A 17822-nucleotide genomic window follows, 5' to 3' on the forward strand; every position below is an offset into this window, starting at 1 on the left:
GTCCCCCTTCCCCCCTGCAGTTCCCAGGGTAGGAAGGTGCTGAGATGGAAGCCGAGGGACGCCCGCCCACCTGCCACCACCTGTTTCCCTCCTTCAGCCCGCTGCTATAAATTCTCCTCCTTCAAAGATTCATCCAGAACTCTCCGACAGTTACTGCGGAAGAAGCGCTCCTTTCCTCTCTGAGCTTGGGGAAAGATTTTGTCTTCCAGAAAAGAAGTCTCGGGCTTTCCCAGAGGACTTGAAAGACATTCCCCGAACCAGCGACACCAATTCTGCTGCAGGAAAGTTCCCTTCTCTTTTTCAACTTCATGTTGGGAAAATGACTTTCTCTTCCACATCTCAATTTCCCCTAAACTTTGGCAAGTGAAGAGACATCAGTCTGGTTATCCAATAGGACAGAAGGCGGGGCCCCGCACTCCCACTACAAACTTCGATTCCACACGGTTGCTTTGTGCATGACTTATTTGCTACGAAGAGCCAAGTTGCAGAGCGGCTCCATACAACAGCCCACGCACAGGTCCTGAGCGGACCAGAGAGCTCGGCGCCTCCCTCTGTCCAGCGGGGGATGAAGTCCTGCAAGCCCAGCAACCCGGCGGCGGGAGCGCGTGCCGCGCCCCCGTGCGCGGGCGGCGCCGAGTGCGCGGGCACGTGCGCCGGGGAGGGGCGGCTGGAGAGCGCGGCGCGCAGGCGCCTAGCGGCCAACGCGCGCGAGCGCCGCCGCATGCAGGGGCTCAACACGGCTTTCGACCGTCTGCGCAGGGTGGTACCCCAATGGGGCCAGGATAAAAAACTATCCAAGTACGAGACCCTGCAGATGGCGCTGAGCTACATCATGGCTCTGACCCGCATCCTGGCCGAGGCAGAGCGATTCGGCTCCGAGCGGGACTGGGTCAATCTCCACTGTGAGCACTTCGGCCGAGACCACTACCTTCCGTTCGCGGGCGCGAAGCTGCCGGGCGAGAGCGAGCCCTACGGCCAAAGGCTCTTCGGCTTCCAGCCCGAGCCCTTCCAGATGGCCAGTTAGGACGCGCGACCCTGCCGGAATGAGACGCCCAGTGATCCGTGCTCTGGAGCCGTAACCTTCCCCCGTGTAGCTGGTCGGGTTATCGGTGGCGTAGGATGCATTCTTAGAATAAAATTTGCAAATTTCCAAGTTACTTTTATTCGCATCCCCAGTCCTAGGGACGCAATGACTTTATTGCTTTTCTTTTATTCCAACTTAGGATTTTGTAGATTTCATTAATGGATCTTGGAATGGTTTTGATTGCTGAAAGTAATGCCCCCTCCCCCTTTTCTGGACTACCTTGAGAGAAAACAATCTTAAGAAAAATAGGATTAGGTTATACTGCAGGTTTAGCCCTCACTTTCTTAAACTTTGTAAGTTTGTCCTGTTAGGGTGAAGTTACAGTATCTATTACTTGTGTATACTTAATACAGAGCTGCCTTCCTGTCTTGTAAATGCAGTTATGCTTAGTGCATTGTGTGTGCATGCATGAAGTAGTAGAAAGTTTTCTTCTTTTTTTTGGGTAGAGTACATGGGCGTGAGTGCTCTGTATTTTTTAAAACTGTGTATACATTATTAAAATATAGATTTTGTAAAATATAATTAGAAACGTGGGTTCGTTTTTCATGCCAAGTGCCCTGCTAGTTTCCTGTTGGCACTAAAGGCCTGTTTGTTTGGGGGGGTGATGATATTGAGTGCTTATCTGAGTAAAGATGTGGAGTGTTTAAATCTAATCCCACCAATTGGCAAAGTGCAGTTTTGTAATACTTCATCAAAAAAAGACGAGCTGATGAGAGTACAAGTAATTAATTTGAAAGTTTTCTCTATCAACTTGGAAATATAGATATATTTTTCATGGTTTTTAAAAAGATTAAATTAGTTGAAATAATGTTTAGCTTTTAAGCAACTAGATTTACAGTTCCTTAATATTTTATTTTCCTTATTAAACCAATTACAAACTACTAATTCCTTACAAGTACCCAAATATATATTTGCATATATACATTTGTATATATATATATATATATATATATATATATATATATATATATATATGGCTTTTGGAAGTGATTTTCTTTTAATCAGTACCAGTTGAGCAATAAGGGCTTCACTACCATCAAGGCTAATCAAAAAAGGAGCAATATAATACACATGGTATTGGTTTGAATTACTTTTATAAATTTGCTTAACCATTGGATGAATAAACCAAGTCCTTAATGTAAAGAATGACTTGGTCAACAGCACTGCATGCTTTTGGGAGAATGTCTTGCTAATAATTGGAAAAAGCAAGGCTCTATGCATTTGGAACTTGTCACAAGTCAACAAAAACAGCATTTCTCAAACCCTTTTATTCTGTGTTCCAACACCTAACATCAAGGCACAGCCACCTATTTGCAGTTTTTCTACAGTCTTCATCAAAATTTTTACTTTCTTAGTTATCCCTGATTATCAAAATCCTTTTGGTTTGTAATGAGCGGAAGTATCTCCCCCATAAGCTCAAACTTACAAAATCACAAGTGTATCACTAGAAATCCATTGAGAGACTTAATGCTGAATTTCCCTTTCCTTCTGATATCTGTTAATAAGAAACTGAGGTGTGCTCAGGACTTTCCTTCCTCGGTGCAAATTAGAGAATAAAATGTTTAACCTCTTGACTTCAGCAGCTCTTAGAAGACATTATAGTTCCAGCAGACAACACGGCTCTAGAAGTGATGATGCCCAGACCACTTTCTGGTCCTACTCCACTCTGCAGTGGGCACTGGGGCTATGGCAACCCTAAGGGCATCTGCCTTCCTCACTATTTGGTCACAATACTCTACTTATTTATACTTAAAATGCTTCCTTAGTAACCCCAGTAAGTTTCTGGAGTTTGTAGAATGAAATAAAATCAGTGCTAAAATAGAATGTGTTAATCAGAGAGGATCTCACAGATGTATTCAGATGGTTAGTCCTTTTTTTAGGTAGGGTGCACATTCCTCTCTCTGGACTGTAAATACCTTGCAAAAGAGAACCATACAGGGATAAACATGCAATATATATATTTGCTTATCAACTTAACAGTAGTTTCTTTTTTTAAATTAATTTTTATTGGGGTATTGTTACTTTACAATGTTGTGTTAGTTTTTACTGTACAGCAAAATGAATCAGCTATACATATACCCCCTCTTTTTTGGAATTCTTTCCCATTTAGGTCACCACAGTGCATTAAGTAGAGTTCCCTGTAAGTAGAGGGAACTAAGAGGGAACATTAAGTAAAGAACATGCTATACAGAATGTTCTCATTAGTTATCTATTTTATACCTAGTATCAATAGTATATATGTCAATCCCAATCTCCCAATTCCTCGCACCGCCCCTTCCCCCCTGGTATCCATACATTTGTTCTCTACGTCTGTGTCTATTTCTTAATGAAATCAAACAATTGATTAAAATGATGCTATTCTAATCCTATGCCTCTTCTCCCCCATCCCCATTCCCCCAAAAGAGTGGGAATCTGTTAACTGTTATGCTTTTAGTTGCCCATTTCTGTGGTTTAGAAATCTCTGGAAGCAACTTAGCTCTTATCAAATTCCTAAGCTTTCCACCCCAGTTGATGTACTGTTTTTTTCCTGAAAGGTGTTTGAGGAAAAAGTAAATGGGTCTCAGTGATCAAATTCAATCTATGATAAAACTCCTCAAACTGTATGTTGGAGAATCCATCATGGTTTATGGATTAGGAGCTTGGATAAAACAAATGTAAAATATTTGTGGAGTTAAGGTTCATTTATTACTATACATAATAGAATTTAGATTACCAAGCAACCTAAACGTTGCTACAATATACTATATTGTCTCACCTTTGAAAATCTGTTCTTTCTAGTTTGATAACAGAACATATTAAAATGTAAAAATATTCTTTTATTCAGGCTTCCTTTTCTTAAATCAACAAATGTTATCAAGCATCTACCCATATCCTGCCTTCTTCAACGTCATCCTTGTCCTTGTGTAGGCAGCCAAGAAGAATACACATGTACTCATCAATAATCGGCCCTGAACAGTGTGTAGCTGAATGCTTCAACTGTATAGTATCGGTAATATGTGCCATAAGAGCTCCTAAGAGAGATATTAAGTAATAAAAGAAGACCCACTCCCAGGCAGGGTTTGAGTCCCATTAGTTATATGTGGGCTCTCCCTAGGTGCCAGCTGCAGGTTGAGGCCAAACCCCAGGGTCAGAAGTCTTGAAGAACCCTATACAAATGAATAGGGCTATCAAGATGGGAAAGGTCATCTAAGCTAATGGTTCTCAACCCAGAATGCTCATTAGAATCTCAGGTAGGGAGTCTTGAAAAACATACCAAATGTGGGGCCCCCAGTTCAAGAATTGATTTAACTGCTCTGAGGTGAGGCCTAGGCATAGATATTTTTTCAGTACTCTCCCGGTGATTCTAACTGGCTGATGGGGTTGAGAACTGCTTAATTAAACAATATCTACTATGACACCATTAACCTCATTACCAAAAACTGATTATATTGTTGTCACAGTCTTTGTATTTGCAGATCTTAAGAAGGATTAGGCTATCTTTCTTAACATCCAGTTACACCCAGTTTCTTAGTTAATGAGGTGACCATTATGTTAATGAAGATCTAAAATTTCTGCTGGATGTGAGCCAGATGGAATGTATTTGGGTTGTGGTTAATAGCACTACAGGATTCAACAGTTAAGGCTCAGTTCACTACTTAAATTTTGCCATCTTAGAGTAAAAGCAAAGTGTTATTTTGGACTGAATTTGGCTCTGCTCTCTGATTAGGTTTCACTAAAGATATCTCTTTTGGGGGCTTCCCTGGTGGCGCAGTGGTTGAGAGTCCACCTGCCGATGCAGGGCACACGGGTTCGTTCCCCAGCCCGGGAAGATCCCACATGTCACGGAGCGGCTAGGCCCGTGAGCCATGGCCGCTGAGCCTGCGCGTGCGGAGCACAGGCTCCGGAACGGGAGAGGCCACAACTGTGAGAGGCCCGCATATCGCAAAAAAAAAAAAAAAAAAAAATCTCTTTTTGCTACCTGTGGGTGAAAGAAATTTCAAAGCACATAAAGACCATAAATATATGACCAACCTTTTCACATGTATACCCATTCCTTTCTCTGATCATGAATATACTAGAGGGTGCAAGCTTTAATGAGTGTTTTATTGAATTAACACAGGACTTTTGGATTGCTGTTTCAAACTGGTAGTGTATCCCCAAAATACCCAAGCCGAAAAAAAACTACTGAGAGCAAGAACTTACCCATCTCACATAACAAAGTCTGGGACCAAAACACAAAACAAACCCAATAACTAATTGAGAATAAATAAAATTTTATTTAATGAATAAAGAAACAGTCCATTACATCCTCTAAACTGCTTTTTAAAACATCCAGGTTGAATTAAATACTGGTTCTTAATTTTTCTTTTTCTAATTGCAAAGTTTCCAAACAAAACACAACCTCCAATAAATCTTTAAGAAAGCACAACTAGGAAACAGCAACGGGTGTCATGGAGATGATGTGGGCTACTGGAATACAATACCATATACTTCGTGGAGAAAGACACAGTAAATGCTCACAAACATTTTGGCTTAAGCGATCATTGGTTTTCATTTCCAAAGAATATCTAACATGCACGATGCAGAGGAAAGGAATAAAAGCCAAGATCCATTAATTGCTTTCTAGTAATAGAGACGAAATATACAGTTTATATAGTTCACACATTTCAAAATGGTTACTAAAATAGTTTTTCCATTAGGATTTCAATAACCAAAAAGGTACTTTAGAAAATAAGTTGACTCTAGCTTCCTGAGATGGAAGCATATCATGTTTGTGAGGCTTCTGGGGCCTGGTGTGTTTTCAAGTGGAAAGAACTCATGCAGGAAGAGAAAGGAAAAGCATAAGATGTGTCCCTTGACCATGATTGAATTGTTAGCTGTGTGTGTGTGTGTGTGTGTGTGTGTGTGTGTGTGCGCGCACATGCCTTTGGGCACAAGAACTCTGTCAGTTCTCATGGCTGAAATGAATCATGGAGTTTAAATTCAGACTTGATGTAGCTAAGAATTTGAAAACAGAGACCAAAGGATATGTTCATTTTTGAGGGTCCATATCCATCTGTTATCCTAAGGTTGATTCATTTCAACATAAGGCTAATGACATGCTAGTATGGAACACTTCTTCATTAGAGCCTAGAGAAGTACAATGGAGTTGTCCTGAACTGTGTGAGCCAGAAAGGAATACAGGGACTCTCTTGCTATTTCTCTGTGCACTGCGGAGTCATTATTTCAACTAGCTTCTATCATAGACGCAGGATTCTGAGTTCCCTTAGGCTATTCTGCCTGTGTTGAAATAAATTTCCCTGGAATCTGCCTGTAGAAAGCAGATAGGATATTTCTTGAATTTATTTAATTTTTCTCCAGATTGTTTTCAACCACATAGCATCTTGGAAGAAGAAATTCCCCCACTGTGTACTACCTTTCTCAGGAAATACAAAGTAGTGGGACCGGGAAGAAATGTGAACTTTTTAAACAAATTAACTACTTACTTTGGAGAAAAATATTTTTACCATTTTCTCTGGATTGAAAAACCCCTCCTATTACTTTTTTAAAGGGTCTCTACAGTAAACTTCATAAGTATTTATTTATCCTACCCTCCATCCTGGGAAAGTCTCAGATATTTTGTTTATTTCACAGATAAAGAAACAGAGACTCCAGAATTATAGCAAAATTAGAGAACGTATCTGAAATTCATCTGAATGATTAAAATCCGTATTGGAATTCATCTGAGAATTCCTAGGCATAAGGAGTTCTCCGAATGCTATTAAATATTTTATAGATTTTTATCTTGACAGGAAGATAATGAGAGAGAAGAGTAGGTCATGAAACTTAATGCTAAAGCTTGGAAAAAATAAGTGAAATTTAATCAGAAAAGAGGATATGGTATCTCTGAAATCAAAATACTGAGAAAGTAAAAGTTAATTAACCAGTGTGTGTTAAAAATACAGTTACACTCAAATTATCTCATTTGAATTATTTCAGGGTTTTACCTCTCTTTAAAATACACAGTAAAATGGGACTTCCCTGGTGGCGCAGTGGTTAAGAATCCACCTGACAATGCAGGGGACACAGGTTCAAGTCCTGGTCTGGGAAGATCCCACATGCTGCGGAGCAACTAAGCTCGTGCGCCACAACTACTGAGCTTGCTCTCTAGAGCCTGCAAGCCACAAGTACTGAGCCTGCATGCTGCAACTACTGAAGCCTGTGCTCCTAGAGCCCATGCTCCACAACCGCAATGAGAAGCCCGTGCACCGCAATGAAGAGTAGCCCCTGCTCGCCACAACTAGAGAAAGCCCGCACGCAGCAATGAAGACCCAACGCAGCCCCCCGCCAAAAAACAAAAAAACCCCGGTAAAACTGTTTATACTGTGTGCACATACATTTAGTAATCTTTTGGTAGTGACTGCTATGGTCAATACTAGAACATAGTTCACTGGATTCTTGCACCACTAATTGTGGGGAAATTATAGGAATCTGTCTCCCGTTTGCAGATAACTCACTGAATATGTGTAGAAACATCAGGTTCTTTGGAATTTTGGAACATTGAGCAATTCATTCTTACCACGTTATATGAAAATCATTCATGTTTCTTAGTGGGTATTAAAGTACTTGTTATTGTAAGAAAGCTATACTTGTAACTCCATTAATTTCCAATCGAAACTGGTCAAGCACCCCCCACCCTGCCACCCCCATCTTTCCCATCTTTAAGTTTCATTTTAATGTGTCCCTGTTTTCAGTTAGGAGGTAGAAAGAATTTTTATCTTAGAAAGTAAAAAACATTCTATGAGAAGTTTATTGGACTTGCTGGATATTTTAGGAAGACTAAAACCCAGTTATCTTTCTGTTCCTTTAGAGATATCTGACCAGGTTATAATGTTATGTGGTAATTTTTACAATTTGAATAATTTAAAAAATCTCTTAAGTATCGAATATATGTATTTGTACATTAAAAAGTCAGTTCAATCATCATCAAAAAAACAATCTTGAAATCTGGAAACTAGCACTGTTTTCTGCATTTTAAAGAAAAATGCCCATTTATGTCAATGTCAAATATTTATTATCAAATAATGTTGAAGTATTTTAGTTTTTACTATTAGGGAAACATTTTCTACTCACTTGTATGTTAAATCTTCTAGCAAATTAATATATATGCCTCTACAGTACAGCAATTTTCTTTATTGCTTACTCTCAGCATTCATGGCACAATTCTCAGAGGATTGAAAAGTGTGTTCTTTCTCTATTTCTTGCAATTTCAAGGCTATTGCTCTTCGGAGTTTGAAGTGGCCATTACTTACATATTAACAAAAAACAGCCTGTTTATGGTTCTACAGCACCAAGTATGCTAACTAATATAATTAGACAGAAAAAGGAGGCAAACATATTTTTAACAAATATGCATTTTTTTTTTTGCATCGCACAGATTTTTTAAAAAACATGGTAGTAGCAACTTTTTTTTAGCATACTGATGACCACTGCATTGTCAAAGTTTAGAAGATGCTTGGCATTCTTCAAGCAATGCTTCAGTAATTAACTTTCTGAAATATTGATCCACTTAAAACAAGAAAAGGCAATCAGTGGTGAAAAGGACTTCAACAAGCTCTATTGCAATCTAAGTATCTGTTCATCTTCTTGGTGAGGCCCAGTGATATTCAACTCCACCGTAAGTGGAAATACTTTGAGTCCAGGTTACCCCGGAAGGGACCTTGAATAAAGGTCATTATGAGTAAATTTGCCTTTGAGTTTACAACCAACTTAATAGCCCATATACAAACAGACTCAGGCCACGATCTCAGCTTGGAAGGTTCTTTGGGAGTCTGTAGGGAGGAAGAGGACAGGAGGAGGCTGTGATCAACCAGAATAATTTGGATGTCTGACTCAGTTTTCTAGACCTCTCCTCCCAGCCTGATTTTTTTTTTTTTCCTTTTGCCAGCAGTTCCATCTATTAGAAGTTGATGGAAGTAAGGAAGCAACTGCTTTTAAAAGCACAGCTCTCCTCTGTGAAGTTAAAAGGCTCTCAGGCATTCAGGATTTGTTCAATTGGACTGCTTTCTTCTGACCACTAAGCCAAGATGCATGGAGCAGGAGTTAGGTCATTTTGGAGCATGAAGCATGTTGGCAGGTTGTGGGGAAGGGGTGAGGGGGATGGGTTACAGCATGGGGGATCATAGAACATGGGGCACAGGGCATCTTGGAGAAAAACACGGAATAGGGATAGAAGCAGAAAGGACCACAGACACTGTAGCTTGGACATGTAGACACAAAAAAGGAGGAATTAGTCTTTCTTCTATTAGCTGCTTGGCAATTTGGTTTTAATGCTGCATTTTCTTTATCCATTTTCCCTCTGATCCCCATTTCCATGACTAACCAAGTTATGAAAAGCCCTTCACTTGTTTGGAAAGAAGGGTGCTTATGGGATCTGCATAGCTTTTTGAAAAAAGGGCCAGAAGGATTGTACCAACTTTCCCTCTTTCACTGGTCCATTTTTGCAGTTTTGGAGATTTCTCTGAGGGCTTCCTGAATGCTGCATGTCCAACGAGTGTAGTGCAAAATAGTAGGGTCTAATAAGGCCAAAGTGCATGTGTATTTCTACTTTCCAGACATGCACTGCACGTGCAACAAGGAGGAAGTACATTCTTCACTGACACCGACGCTACAGCCTATGCTATCTGCAGCCCTTCAGACCTTTTAGGGTAAGTTCTGTGATCAAATCATGGTAATAAAATGATTCTTCTCAATCTCACCTGCTCGTTGGGATCACCTGGGAAGCTTTAAAAATACTGATGCCTGTGCCAGAACCCCAGAACCTATGACAGTGATTTGGGGTTGTGTCATGGCTATTGGGATTTTTAAAAGTTCCCCAGGAGATTCTAGTGTGCCAAAGTTAAAAACCACTGCTGTAGACTCAATTCATTTTATATGGAAACATACTGACTGACATAGAATTTTAAAGTTCAATTTAGGTCAATAAATATTTATTGAGTGCCTACTCTGTATAAGGCAAACTTTTGACACAGTCCTTACTAACAAGTAGCTAAAATCTAGTGCAGGCAAGACTGGGCTAGTGCAAGGGGAGAGACAGGCAGGTATATAGAGGCTGTGTTTTATATAAAATACTATACAAATTAATCTTCTCTTTTTCCAGACTCAAGAAATTTGCTATAAGATTTCAACAAAAGAATTATATTTTATTGGGGTCTGGGGTGGGGGTCAGAAAATATTTCATAGAGGCAGTAAAGTAGCATTTGAGATGGCTTTTAAGGAACAGGTAAGATTTCTGTAGGTGGGAACTGGGGGGAAAGCCTTCCAGCTGGAGGCAAAAAAGAGCCATGTGGCTGGAAAGCTGAGGCCTGTGTTAACTTTGCTGGTGCACTGGGTGTGTTTTCTGAGTAATGGATGAAAAGCTTTGGGATCATATTGAAGCAAGGCTTGAATAGCACAGGACAGAACAGCTGGCCTGGGTTGGCTCCAAGGAGCCACTGGGGGTTCAAAAATTGGGGAATGATATGATTGGAGTAGTACTTCAGGAAGAATGATCTGATGCTGACATCTCAGCTAGATTTGATTGGGAGAAAAAGCAGGACTAGAGGCAGGAAGACCAATTAGAAGTCTCTTATTATGGTTGAAGTCAGAAGAATTGAGGGAAATTAAGAAAGTAATGAAAGTCTGAACTGGGGAGCCACAGGGGGACAGAAAGTAAGGCCTGAATATAAAAGAAATAATCGAGTTAGAATTAACATGATTTGTCAATTGATTAGAGGAAGCAAAAAATGACTTGGATACTCTTTATTTGGATTACTAGGACTGTAATGGTGCCATTAATAGAAATCATTAAACTAGGATGATGAATGGTTTATGAAAGGGAAGATGATGAATCTGATTTTGGACATGTTGAGTCCAAACATAACCAGCAGAACTAAAATTTCTTACATAAGTATTCCTCGTTGTAATTGAATTCCAATAGAATTTGGATTTGTTCAATACAGTAGTTCTCAACAAAGGGGATCCTGCCTCCCGGAGAATATATGGCAATGTCTGGGGACATTTCGGGTGGCCACAACTTGGGGAGGGGTTGCTCTGCTATTGACATCCAGTGAGTAGAAGCCAAGGATGCTGCTAAACATCCTCCAGCGTGCAGGATAGTCCCTCACAACAACGAATTATCCAGCCCCAAATGTCAAGTGCTGAGATTGAGAAACTTTCCTGTAACATAATCCAAAAGTTCAAATTCGAGGAATTTTAAAGCTTGTTATATTTTAGGTTCGACAGTGCCATCTAGTGGCCAAATATAATATTTATCATAGTTCACTGTTGAACACTGTAAAACAACAGATAAAAAATATTCAGAAAGCGAATACATATAGAGATGAAGAATATCCTCTCATAGGAGAACTGTCTAGAGTTTACATTAATAGATGTGATGAGGAGGGTGGGTGTCCAACTTTCGAGAAGCAATCCTGGAGTTAGAAAATGCTCTTTGATCATAAAGAGATTTGATAATAGAAGCCAATATAGAAACAGAATATTTTACAGGGTGCATTCTGTATGGAATGCATTCAATTTCATTACAGTTGCCTATACTTTTACTATTGTTCCTTCATACATAAGAAAGGAAAAAGTCTAATAATTCTGCTAAATAATTGGCTGAAATCTTTATTTCTTAAGGATGTAACTTATGGTATTTTATTTAATTAAGAAATAAAGATTGAAAATAATTAAGATGATTTTTTTTTTTTTTTTTGTGGTACGCGGGCCTCTCGCTGTTGTGACCTCTCCCGTTGCGGAGCACAGGCTCCGGACACGCAGGCTCAGTGGCCATGGCTCACGGGCCCAGCCGCTCCGTGGCATGTGGGATCTTCCTGGACCAGGGCATGAACCCGTGTCCCCTGCATTGGCAGGCGGACTCTCAACCACTGTGCCACCAGGGAAGCCCTAAGATGATTTTAGGGTCATGAAAAATATAGGATGAAGAGTACTAGAAACTTCCCTTTAATAAAAATAGACTTTTGCCCAAAGAAGCAGCACTTGACATGCCTTTTTTCTTACCTCCCCCACTAGATTGTAAGCTTTCTGCAGGCAGGGACTGTGTCTTATCATATTTGTGTATGGCCCATAGTCTCTAGCATAGCGTCTTATACAGCGGACACACATATGAGTTTTTGAGTGAATGAATTTATTTTTATGCTGGAAATCCTTGCCTTGAAGTGAAGAAAATGTCAAGCCTTTCTAAGCAATTACTATTTGTTCACTTGAGTAAGATGCCAGCTGAGGATGTCTGGCTCAGAGAACACCAAGGACTTGGGCACAAGGAGTTGGTAACAGACACTCCAATTCATTTCCCTGGTGAATCTGGAGCAAACTGTGCCGTGATGACCATCCCTAGGGTAATTTTTTGACTGGTGCATACTTTGTAGATTTCTCTAATGTAAGATTCAGTCATCCAACAAATAGTTATCGAATGTCTACTTTGTGCTAAGCACTCTTCTAGGCACTAGGATATCACAGTGAACTTAAGTCTAAAAATTCCTTAAGTGGAGAGGCAGGTTTTGAATTAGTGGGTTAGAATAAAGATGCACATTCCCTGTCCCTCCCACTTTCTCAGTTAGCATAGTATTTTCTGTATAGAAAGTGCAATTTGACTAATCTCAAAGCAGTTCACAACTATTAAAGACCTCTCCTACAGCCACTGCTTTGCTCGGGCAAATGAAAAATCAAAAACCGCTCTCCCATCACTTCCTCTTCTAGTTTGCATTTCTTCCTTTCTCACTGCTTCATATACTTGCAGACTTTTGGGGCAAAAGGGGAGAAGCGGGAGAGTCAATATTCTTTGGGCAGATGATGATGATGCCTGAATATTTTTTCAAGTGGCAACTGAAGCTTGTAGTTGTAAAAGTGACCCCACAGAAGATTTCCTTCTGGTTGGTTTATTAACAACCTTTTAGTTCTAGAGCCTAGGGATATATATATATATATATATATATATATATATATACACACACACACACACACACACACACACACACACACACACACATATATATATATATGTAGTCAGAAAGAAAAACCACTCACCATTGTATCCAAAAGAAAATGGTGCAGGTAAGGTGGTGGGTCCCTGTTTTGGCTATAGAATAAGCACACTGTGCAATATTTAGTGTTTCAGTGATTTTTTTTTTTTTTTTGTATCTCAATCACATTTTGGCACTTTATTATGTGGCTCAGTACACCCAGGGTAAGCAAATCAAAAGTGCTTCTCCACGTATGTGAGTTGTATGGCACAGACTCCTAATGCTAAGTAGAAGCTGATTTAATGAATCCACCAAAACTACTGCTATGGATGCAATCAACGAAAGGTGGTGGAGACCCCCCTGCCTTTTTCCTTTGCATTGTTTAGTGAGTTAATGATTTCTAAGGTCACTACTGTCCAACTCCTCTCAGCCCAAGCATCTAGCCCCTAATTGCTCCTAGGAGGTCCTGAATACCCCAACGCAGCAGGGGGCAGGGAAGCATGCTAGCTTTTTCCCAAAGCAGTGGATGGCAGCTGCATGACATCTTTGGTTCATCTGTATTGTCTTCTCATTTTGTTGGAATCTTAAAAGGCACAGCCCTCCATCTCTCCCTGAGCTGAGACTGCACGAGTCTCCAGCTGACTTACTCAAAGCGCTCCTTGCCACAGGTCGGGCAGTGTGGGAACTTACTCAAATCCAGTTGCTTGGAAACCATCTTATCTGGCTGGTCTTCCTTCCCCCTCCACAGTCCACCCCCTTACACAGCAGGCACCCAGACATTCTTAAAGTTCATCACTCTCCACTACACTCCGCGAAGAGCACGAATACACCATTGTGCTTTCCATGGAGGAGAAAGCAGAGAAAATGTCAAGTCCTTTACTGGTGAGAGATCCGTAGCGACTGCCACTGGGCCGGACAGACATGGGTGGTGGGATCTGGTGGTGCCACTGGGCTGGAAAATGGACCAAATAATGTGTTACAATCAAAGGAATATAGTCTAGCAGGTACAGGGCAGGGGTGCATTCTGTGCTCATTCCAACACTTTCTGTGGGATCTTAGTAAAGCATTGAAATATACCTGGGTCTGAAATGCCTCATTTGTAAAAGAGAGAAATAAAATCCCTCCTTCCCTGTCAGGAAGAGGGAAATTGGGCTGGTGATCTTTTAATCCCCTAATTCCAAACCCTATGATTCTAATCCAGTAAAATCTGGGACTGTAAGAAGGAACAGTGGGTGACTAGGGTGATTTCTCAAAATTCTCTCCTGACCTAGCATGGAGTCTGCTGGGTGGAGGGCGGTGTAGAGAGGGCGGTAGGCTCTCAAGGCAGGGCACCTCAGAAGGTGGACATGAGAAATCTATGGAAATGGAAGCCAAAAGATGAGTCCAGACCTCTGATAGCACACCTAATCACCCTAATCAGCGATTACCTACCTACCGCCCTAATCAGGTTCTAATGAGTTACAGCAAGAAGACTGAAAAGTAACTTATGTGCAGTCAACCATGGTTCGGGGACAAAAGGGAATATTAGAATTTCCACTTTCACCAAGCACTGTCCAAAGGGGACCCTGGTTTTAGCAGCCAGGATCCTTAGGCTGGAACATGGCCTGAATGAAATATCCATCCAAGCTTCTCAGTCCTGTGTGTTGTCACTGATTCAGAAATTACCAAGCAGTCTTCTCATGAGGTTTCCAAGAACCTTGCTGTGGAGAAGGGGAAGCACCAGGTGGGGAACACGGACGCTCTGGGTCCTACGAAGCTATGGACCCTTGTAGCATTCCCACTTATAAACGGGTCCTTTGTTGATTTCATTCTTTTGAATTAGTTTTTCGGGATCTAAATGCCTCTGAGTGAATTGATAAAATCAAAATTTGAAAGCTACACAACAGGACAAAACTTACAGCGATTCCACGAGAGAGCAGGCACTCAGTAAGGCAGCCATGAACTGGTTTAAGTCCCTCCCCGCCGCCCTCCGCCCTCCGCCCCTTAGCCTCTCCCGGCTCTCTCGGACACCTTAACCCGACAGCAGGTACTATCAGAAGCCCTCTTTTCGAAGAGAGAAGGATGCCTACTGTCCCCGTTCCTCGGACAGGTAGGAAGTGATTGCGGGGGCAGGGGGCGTACGGGGTTGATTTTACCCCCAGTCCTGCATGCTTTGCCCCACTCCCCGGTCCGAGCTGAGGATCCAGCGCTTCGCGTCGTTAGTGCTGTGGAATCAGGACGGGAGCCAGGGAGAGGTGAGCCAGGACTAACTGAACTGGAGACCCCCCCACAGATGAGCAGGACTGGTACAGGAGTCATCAGTTTCGGGGCTTATGGGTATGAGTTTTTTAGTTGGAGACCTGTTTCCTTCTGACATGGTGAAGTGGGCGAAATGGTAAGGCATTAGCCTGGATTAAGAAACGTATCACTGGCGTGTCTCTCCTCGGATCCTACCAGGGGAAAGTACATTCGAGCCAGCGTCCCTCACGGCTGAACTTCTGCTCAAGTCCACGAATTAAGGAAGATAACCAGAAAGCTATATATTTTCTCTAAATATTAGACTTAGGGAAAATGGCAGGCCAAGACCCCTCCTGTATGGTACCAGAGAAAGGAGGTACCCGGGGCTTCCCTGGCGGTCCAGCGGTTAAGACCCCGCGCTTCCACGGCTGGGGACCACGGGTTCGATCCCTGGTGGAGGAATTAAGATCCTGCATGGCGCGCGGCACCAAAAAAAAAAAAAAAAAAAAGAAAAAGGGGGGGGGCGGGTGCACCTATAAATAGCAAGGACCTCAGGTTCTAGGCAGAGTTACTGTTTCTTATTTGTTATTCTGGTTAATCATGTTAAACCAATAATGAATAAGAAACTTATTAAGCCAACAAATTAGTTCTTTTAAAAGAGGGGAAAAAAAAGGATTACTCTTTTGGGTTAAAGAATATGTCTTCAAAAATACCAGTTAATGTCAAAATGATAGAGGAGAGGAGTAGAGTACACAAATACATTAATAAAGATTAATTTGTTAAATCTTTTTGAAAATTAGAAATATGGCTCAAAGGAACGATATAAAATCTGGATTTGCATTCCAGCTGTAGTCACTTAATCTCTCTGAGTCTGCGTTTCTTCCGCATTTAAATGAGGGTAACAACAATTACAATAATCTCATGGGTTTAGGAGGATCTTAGGGTACCATTTCATAAATTACAAGTCACTGTACAAAAGTCATCTGATACCAGTATCATTAGGACAGCTCTCTGTTATTAGTCTAATTGTGAGATTGGAGTAATAAATATTTGTGGAATTAATTAACAAATGAATAGGGTCTGGAAAATTCTGCTGGGTGGAGGTATGACTGGGGAGTGACAGGCAGTGGGGAGGGAGTTCCAGTGGGTGACCCATGGCAGCAAGGAGATGGCATGAAGATGCTGGGTGATTAGAAGTACAAGTGCATGTACACTCTGAAGTAGTTGTAATTCCTAGTATTAGAAGTACAGAAAAATTAACCTCTTTTGGAAGAAGATTAACCTTATAGTGAAATGAAAGAGTGAACAAAAGCCTGAGGTGACTAGGATAAAATGACTTTAAAAATCCATGTCTTAAGCACTAAAATATGATCTAACCAATTCATTTATGAAAACATACTACATCTATCCTAAAAGAAAAAAGATTTTTTTGGCCACGCCCTGCGGCTTGCAGGATCTCAGTTCTCCGACCAGGGACTGAACCGGGGCCTAGTCAGTGAAAGCGCCAAGTTCTAACCACTGGACAACTAGAGAATTTCCCCCCAAAAGATTTTTAAGCTGCCTGTCACACACGGATCAACCGATGTCATTACACTTACCGTATATATCCAACCTGGCAGTGCATGACACGATGCCAGCTTCATTCTTGGCTGACAATGTGTACCATCCAGCGTCTGATTTCTTGGCTGGCTGAATGAGGAGGCAGACATACCCAGTTGTGTCCTGGTGCATGCTGGAGAAAAGAAAGAATATATCCGTATTGTATCTGGGGGCAGAAGCGGCCTTGTCGAGTTTAGGGCTCCGGGAAACTCGGGCAAATCAGGCAGTGCAGTGCTTCTCCTCCCCTCCGTGACCCTAGCAGGAGGGAAGGGGATTCAACTTTAAGCAAGCATCAGAGGCAAACTTGAAGGTGGAAAGATGAGGGTCAATAGCCATGGCTGAGACCTGTTCTTGCCCTCTCCACTCTCCTCCCAGGAGGACTCCCACTTGTCACAACCAAAGTACAGAAAAAGTCTCTTTTCCGAACCAGGCTGGACATTGCAATAAGAACTTTGTTAAAAAGCTACGGGAGGGCTTCCCTGGTGGTGCAGTGGTTGAGAGTCTGCCTGCCGATACAGGGGACACCGGTTCGTGCCCCAGTCTGGGAAGGTCCCACATGCCGTGAAGCGGCTGGGCCCGTGAGCCATGGCCGCTGAGCCTGCGTGTCAGGAGCCTGCGCTCCACAACGGGAGAGGCCACAACAGTGAGAGGCCCGAAAAAAAAAGCTACGGGAGAGTAGACCAAAACGAGAGTCCAGGGATGGATGGACTGTTAGCATGGATGGGGTCTTTTCTTTTCTTTCTTTCTTATTGAAGTATCATTGATTTACAGTGCTGTGTTAGTTTCTGGTGTACAGCAAAGTGATTCAGTTATACATATAACTTTTTCAGATTCTTCTCCATTATAGATTTATAACAAGGTACTGAATATAGTTCCCTGTGCTATACAGTAGGGACTTGTTGTTTATCTATTTTATATATAGTAGTGTGAATCTGTTAATC

General features: G+C 41.6%; 2 protein-coding genes across 5 annotated transcripts in view; one reads left to right on the forward strand and one right to left on the reverse strand.

Moving 5' to 3' along the window:
• The first annotated feature begins 346 nt into the window (after positions 1 to 346).
• Positions 347 to 1024, forward strand: ATOH7 (atonal bHLH transcription factor 7). Its single transcript, XM_067027478.1, has one exon. The coding sequence runs from the start codon at positions 566 to 568 to the stop codon at positions 1022 to 1024; it is 459 nt and encodes a 152-aa protein (XP_066883579.1). The 5' UTR covers positions 347 to 565.
• Positions 1025 to 5317: 4293 nt separating this feature from the next.
• Positions 5318 to 17822, reverse strand: part of MYPN (myopalladin) — a 100827-nt gene continuing 88322 nt past the window's right edge. For all 4 annotated transcript variants that reach the window (XM_067025508.1, XM_067025507.1, XM_059052660.2 and 1 more), the window contains 2 exons: positions 16881 to 17014; positions 5318 to 14017 (listed from right to left, as the gene is read on the reverse strand). In XM_067025508.1, coding sequence (XP_066881609.1) covers positions 13848 to 14017; positions 16881 to 17014 — 304 coding nt within the window. In that variant the 3' untranslated portion in view covers positions 5318 to 13847. The remainder of the gene's footprint in view (positions 14018 to 16880; positions 17015 to 17822) is intronic.

The sequence above is a fragment of the Kogia breviceps genome, chromosome 2 (genome assembly GCF_026419965.1).
Source record: "Kogia breviceps isolate mKogBre1 chromosome 2, mKogBre1 haplotype 1, whole genome shotgun sequence".
Lineage (NCBI taxonomy): Eukaryota > Metazoa > Chordata > Mammalia > Artiodactyla > Physeteridae > Kogia > Kogia breviceps.

Bases quoted from the DNA above. Each gene is read 5' to 3' on its own strand.
- ATOH7 (XM_067027478.1), top strand. From the start codon at position 566: ATGAAGTCCTGCAAGCCCAGCAACCCGGCGGCGGGAGCGCGTGCCGCG.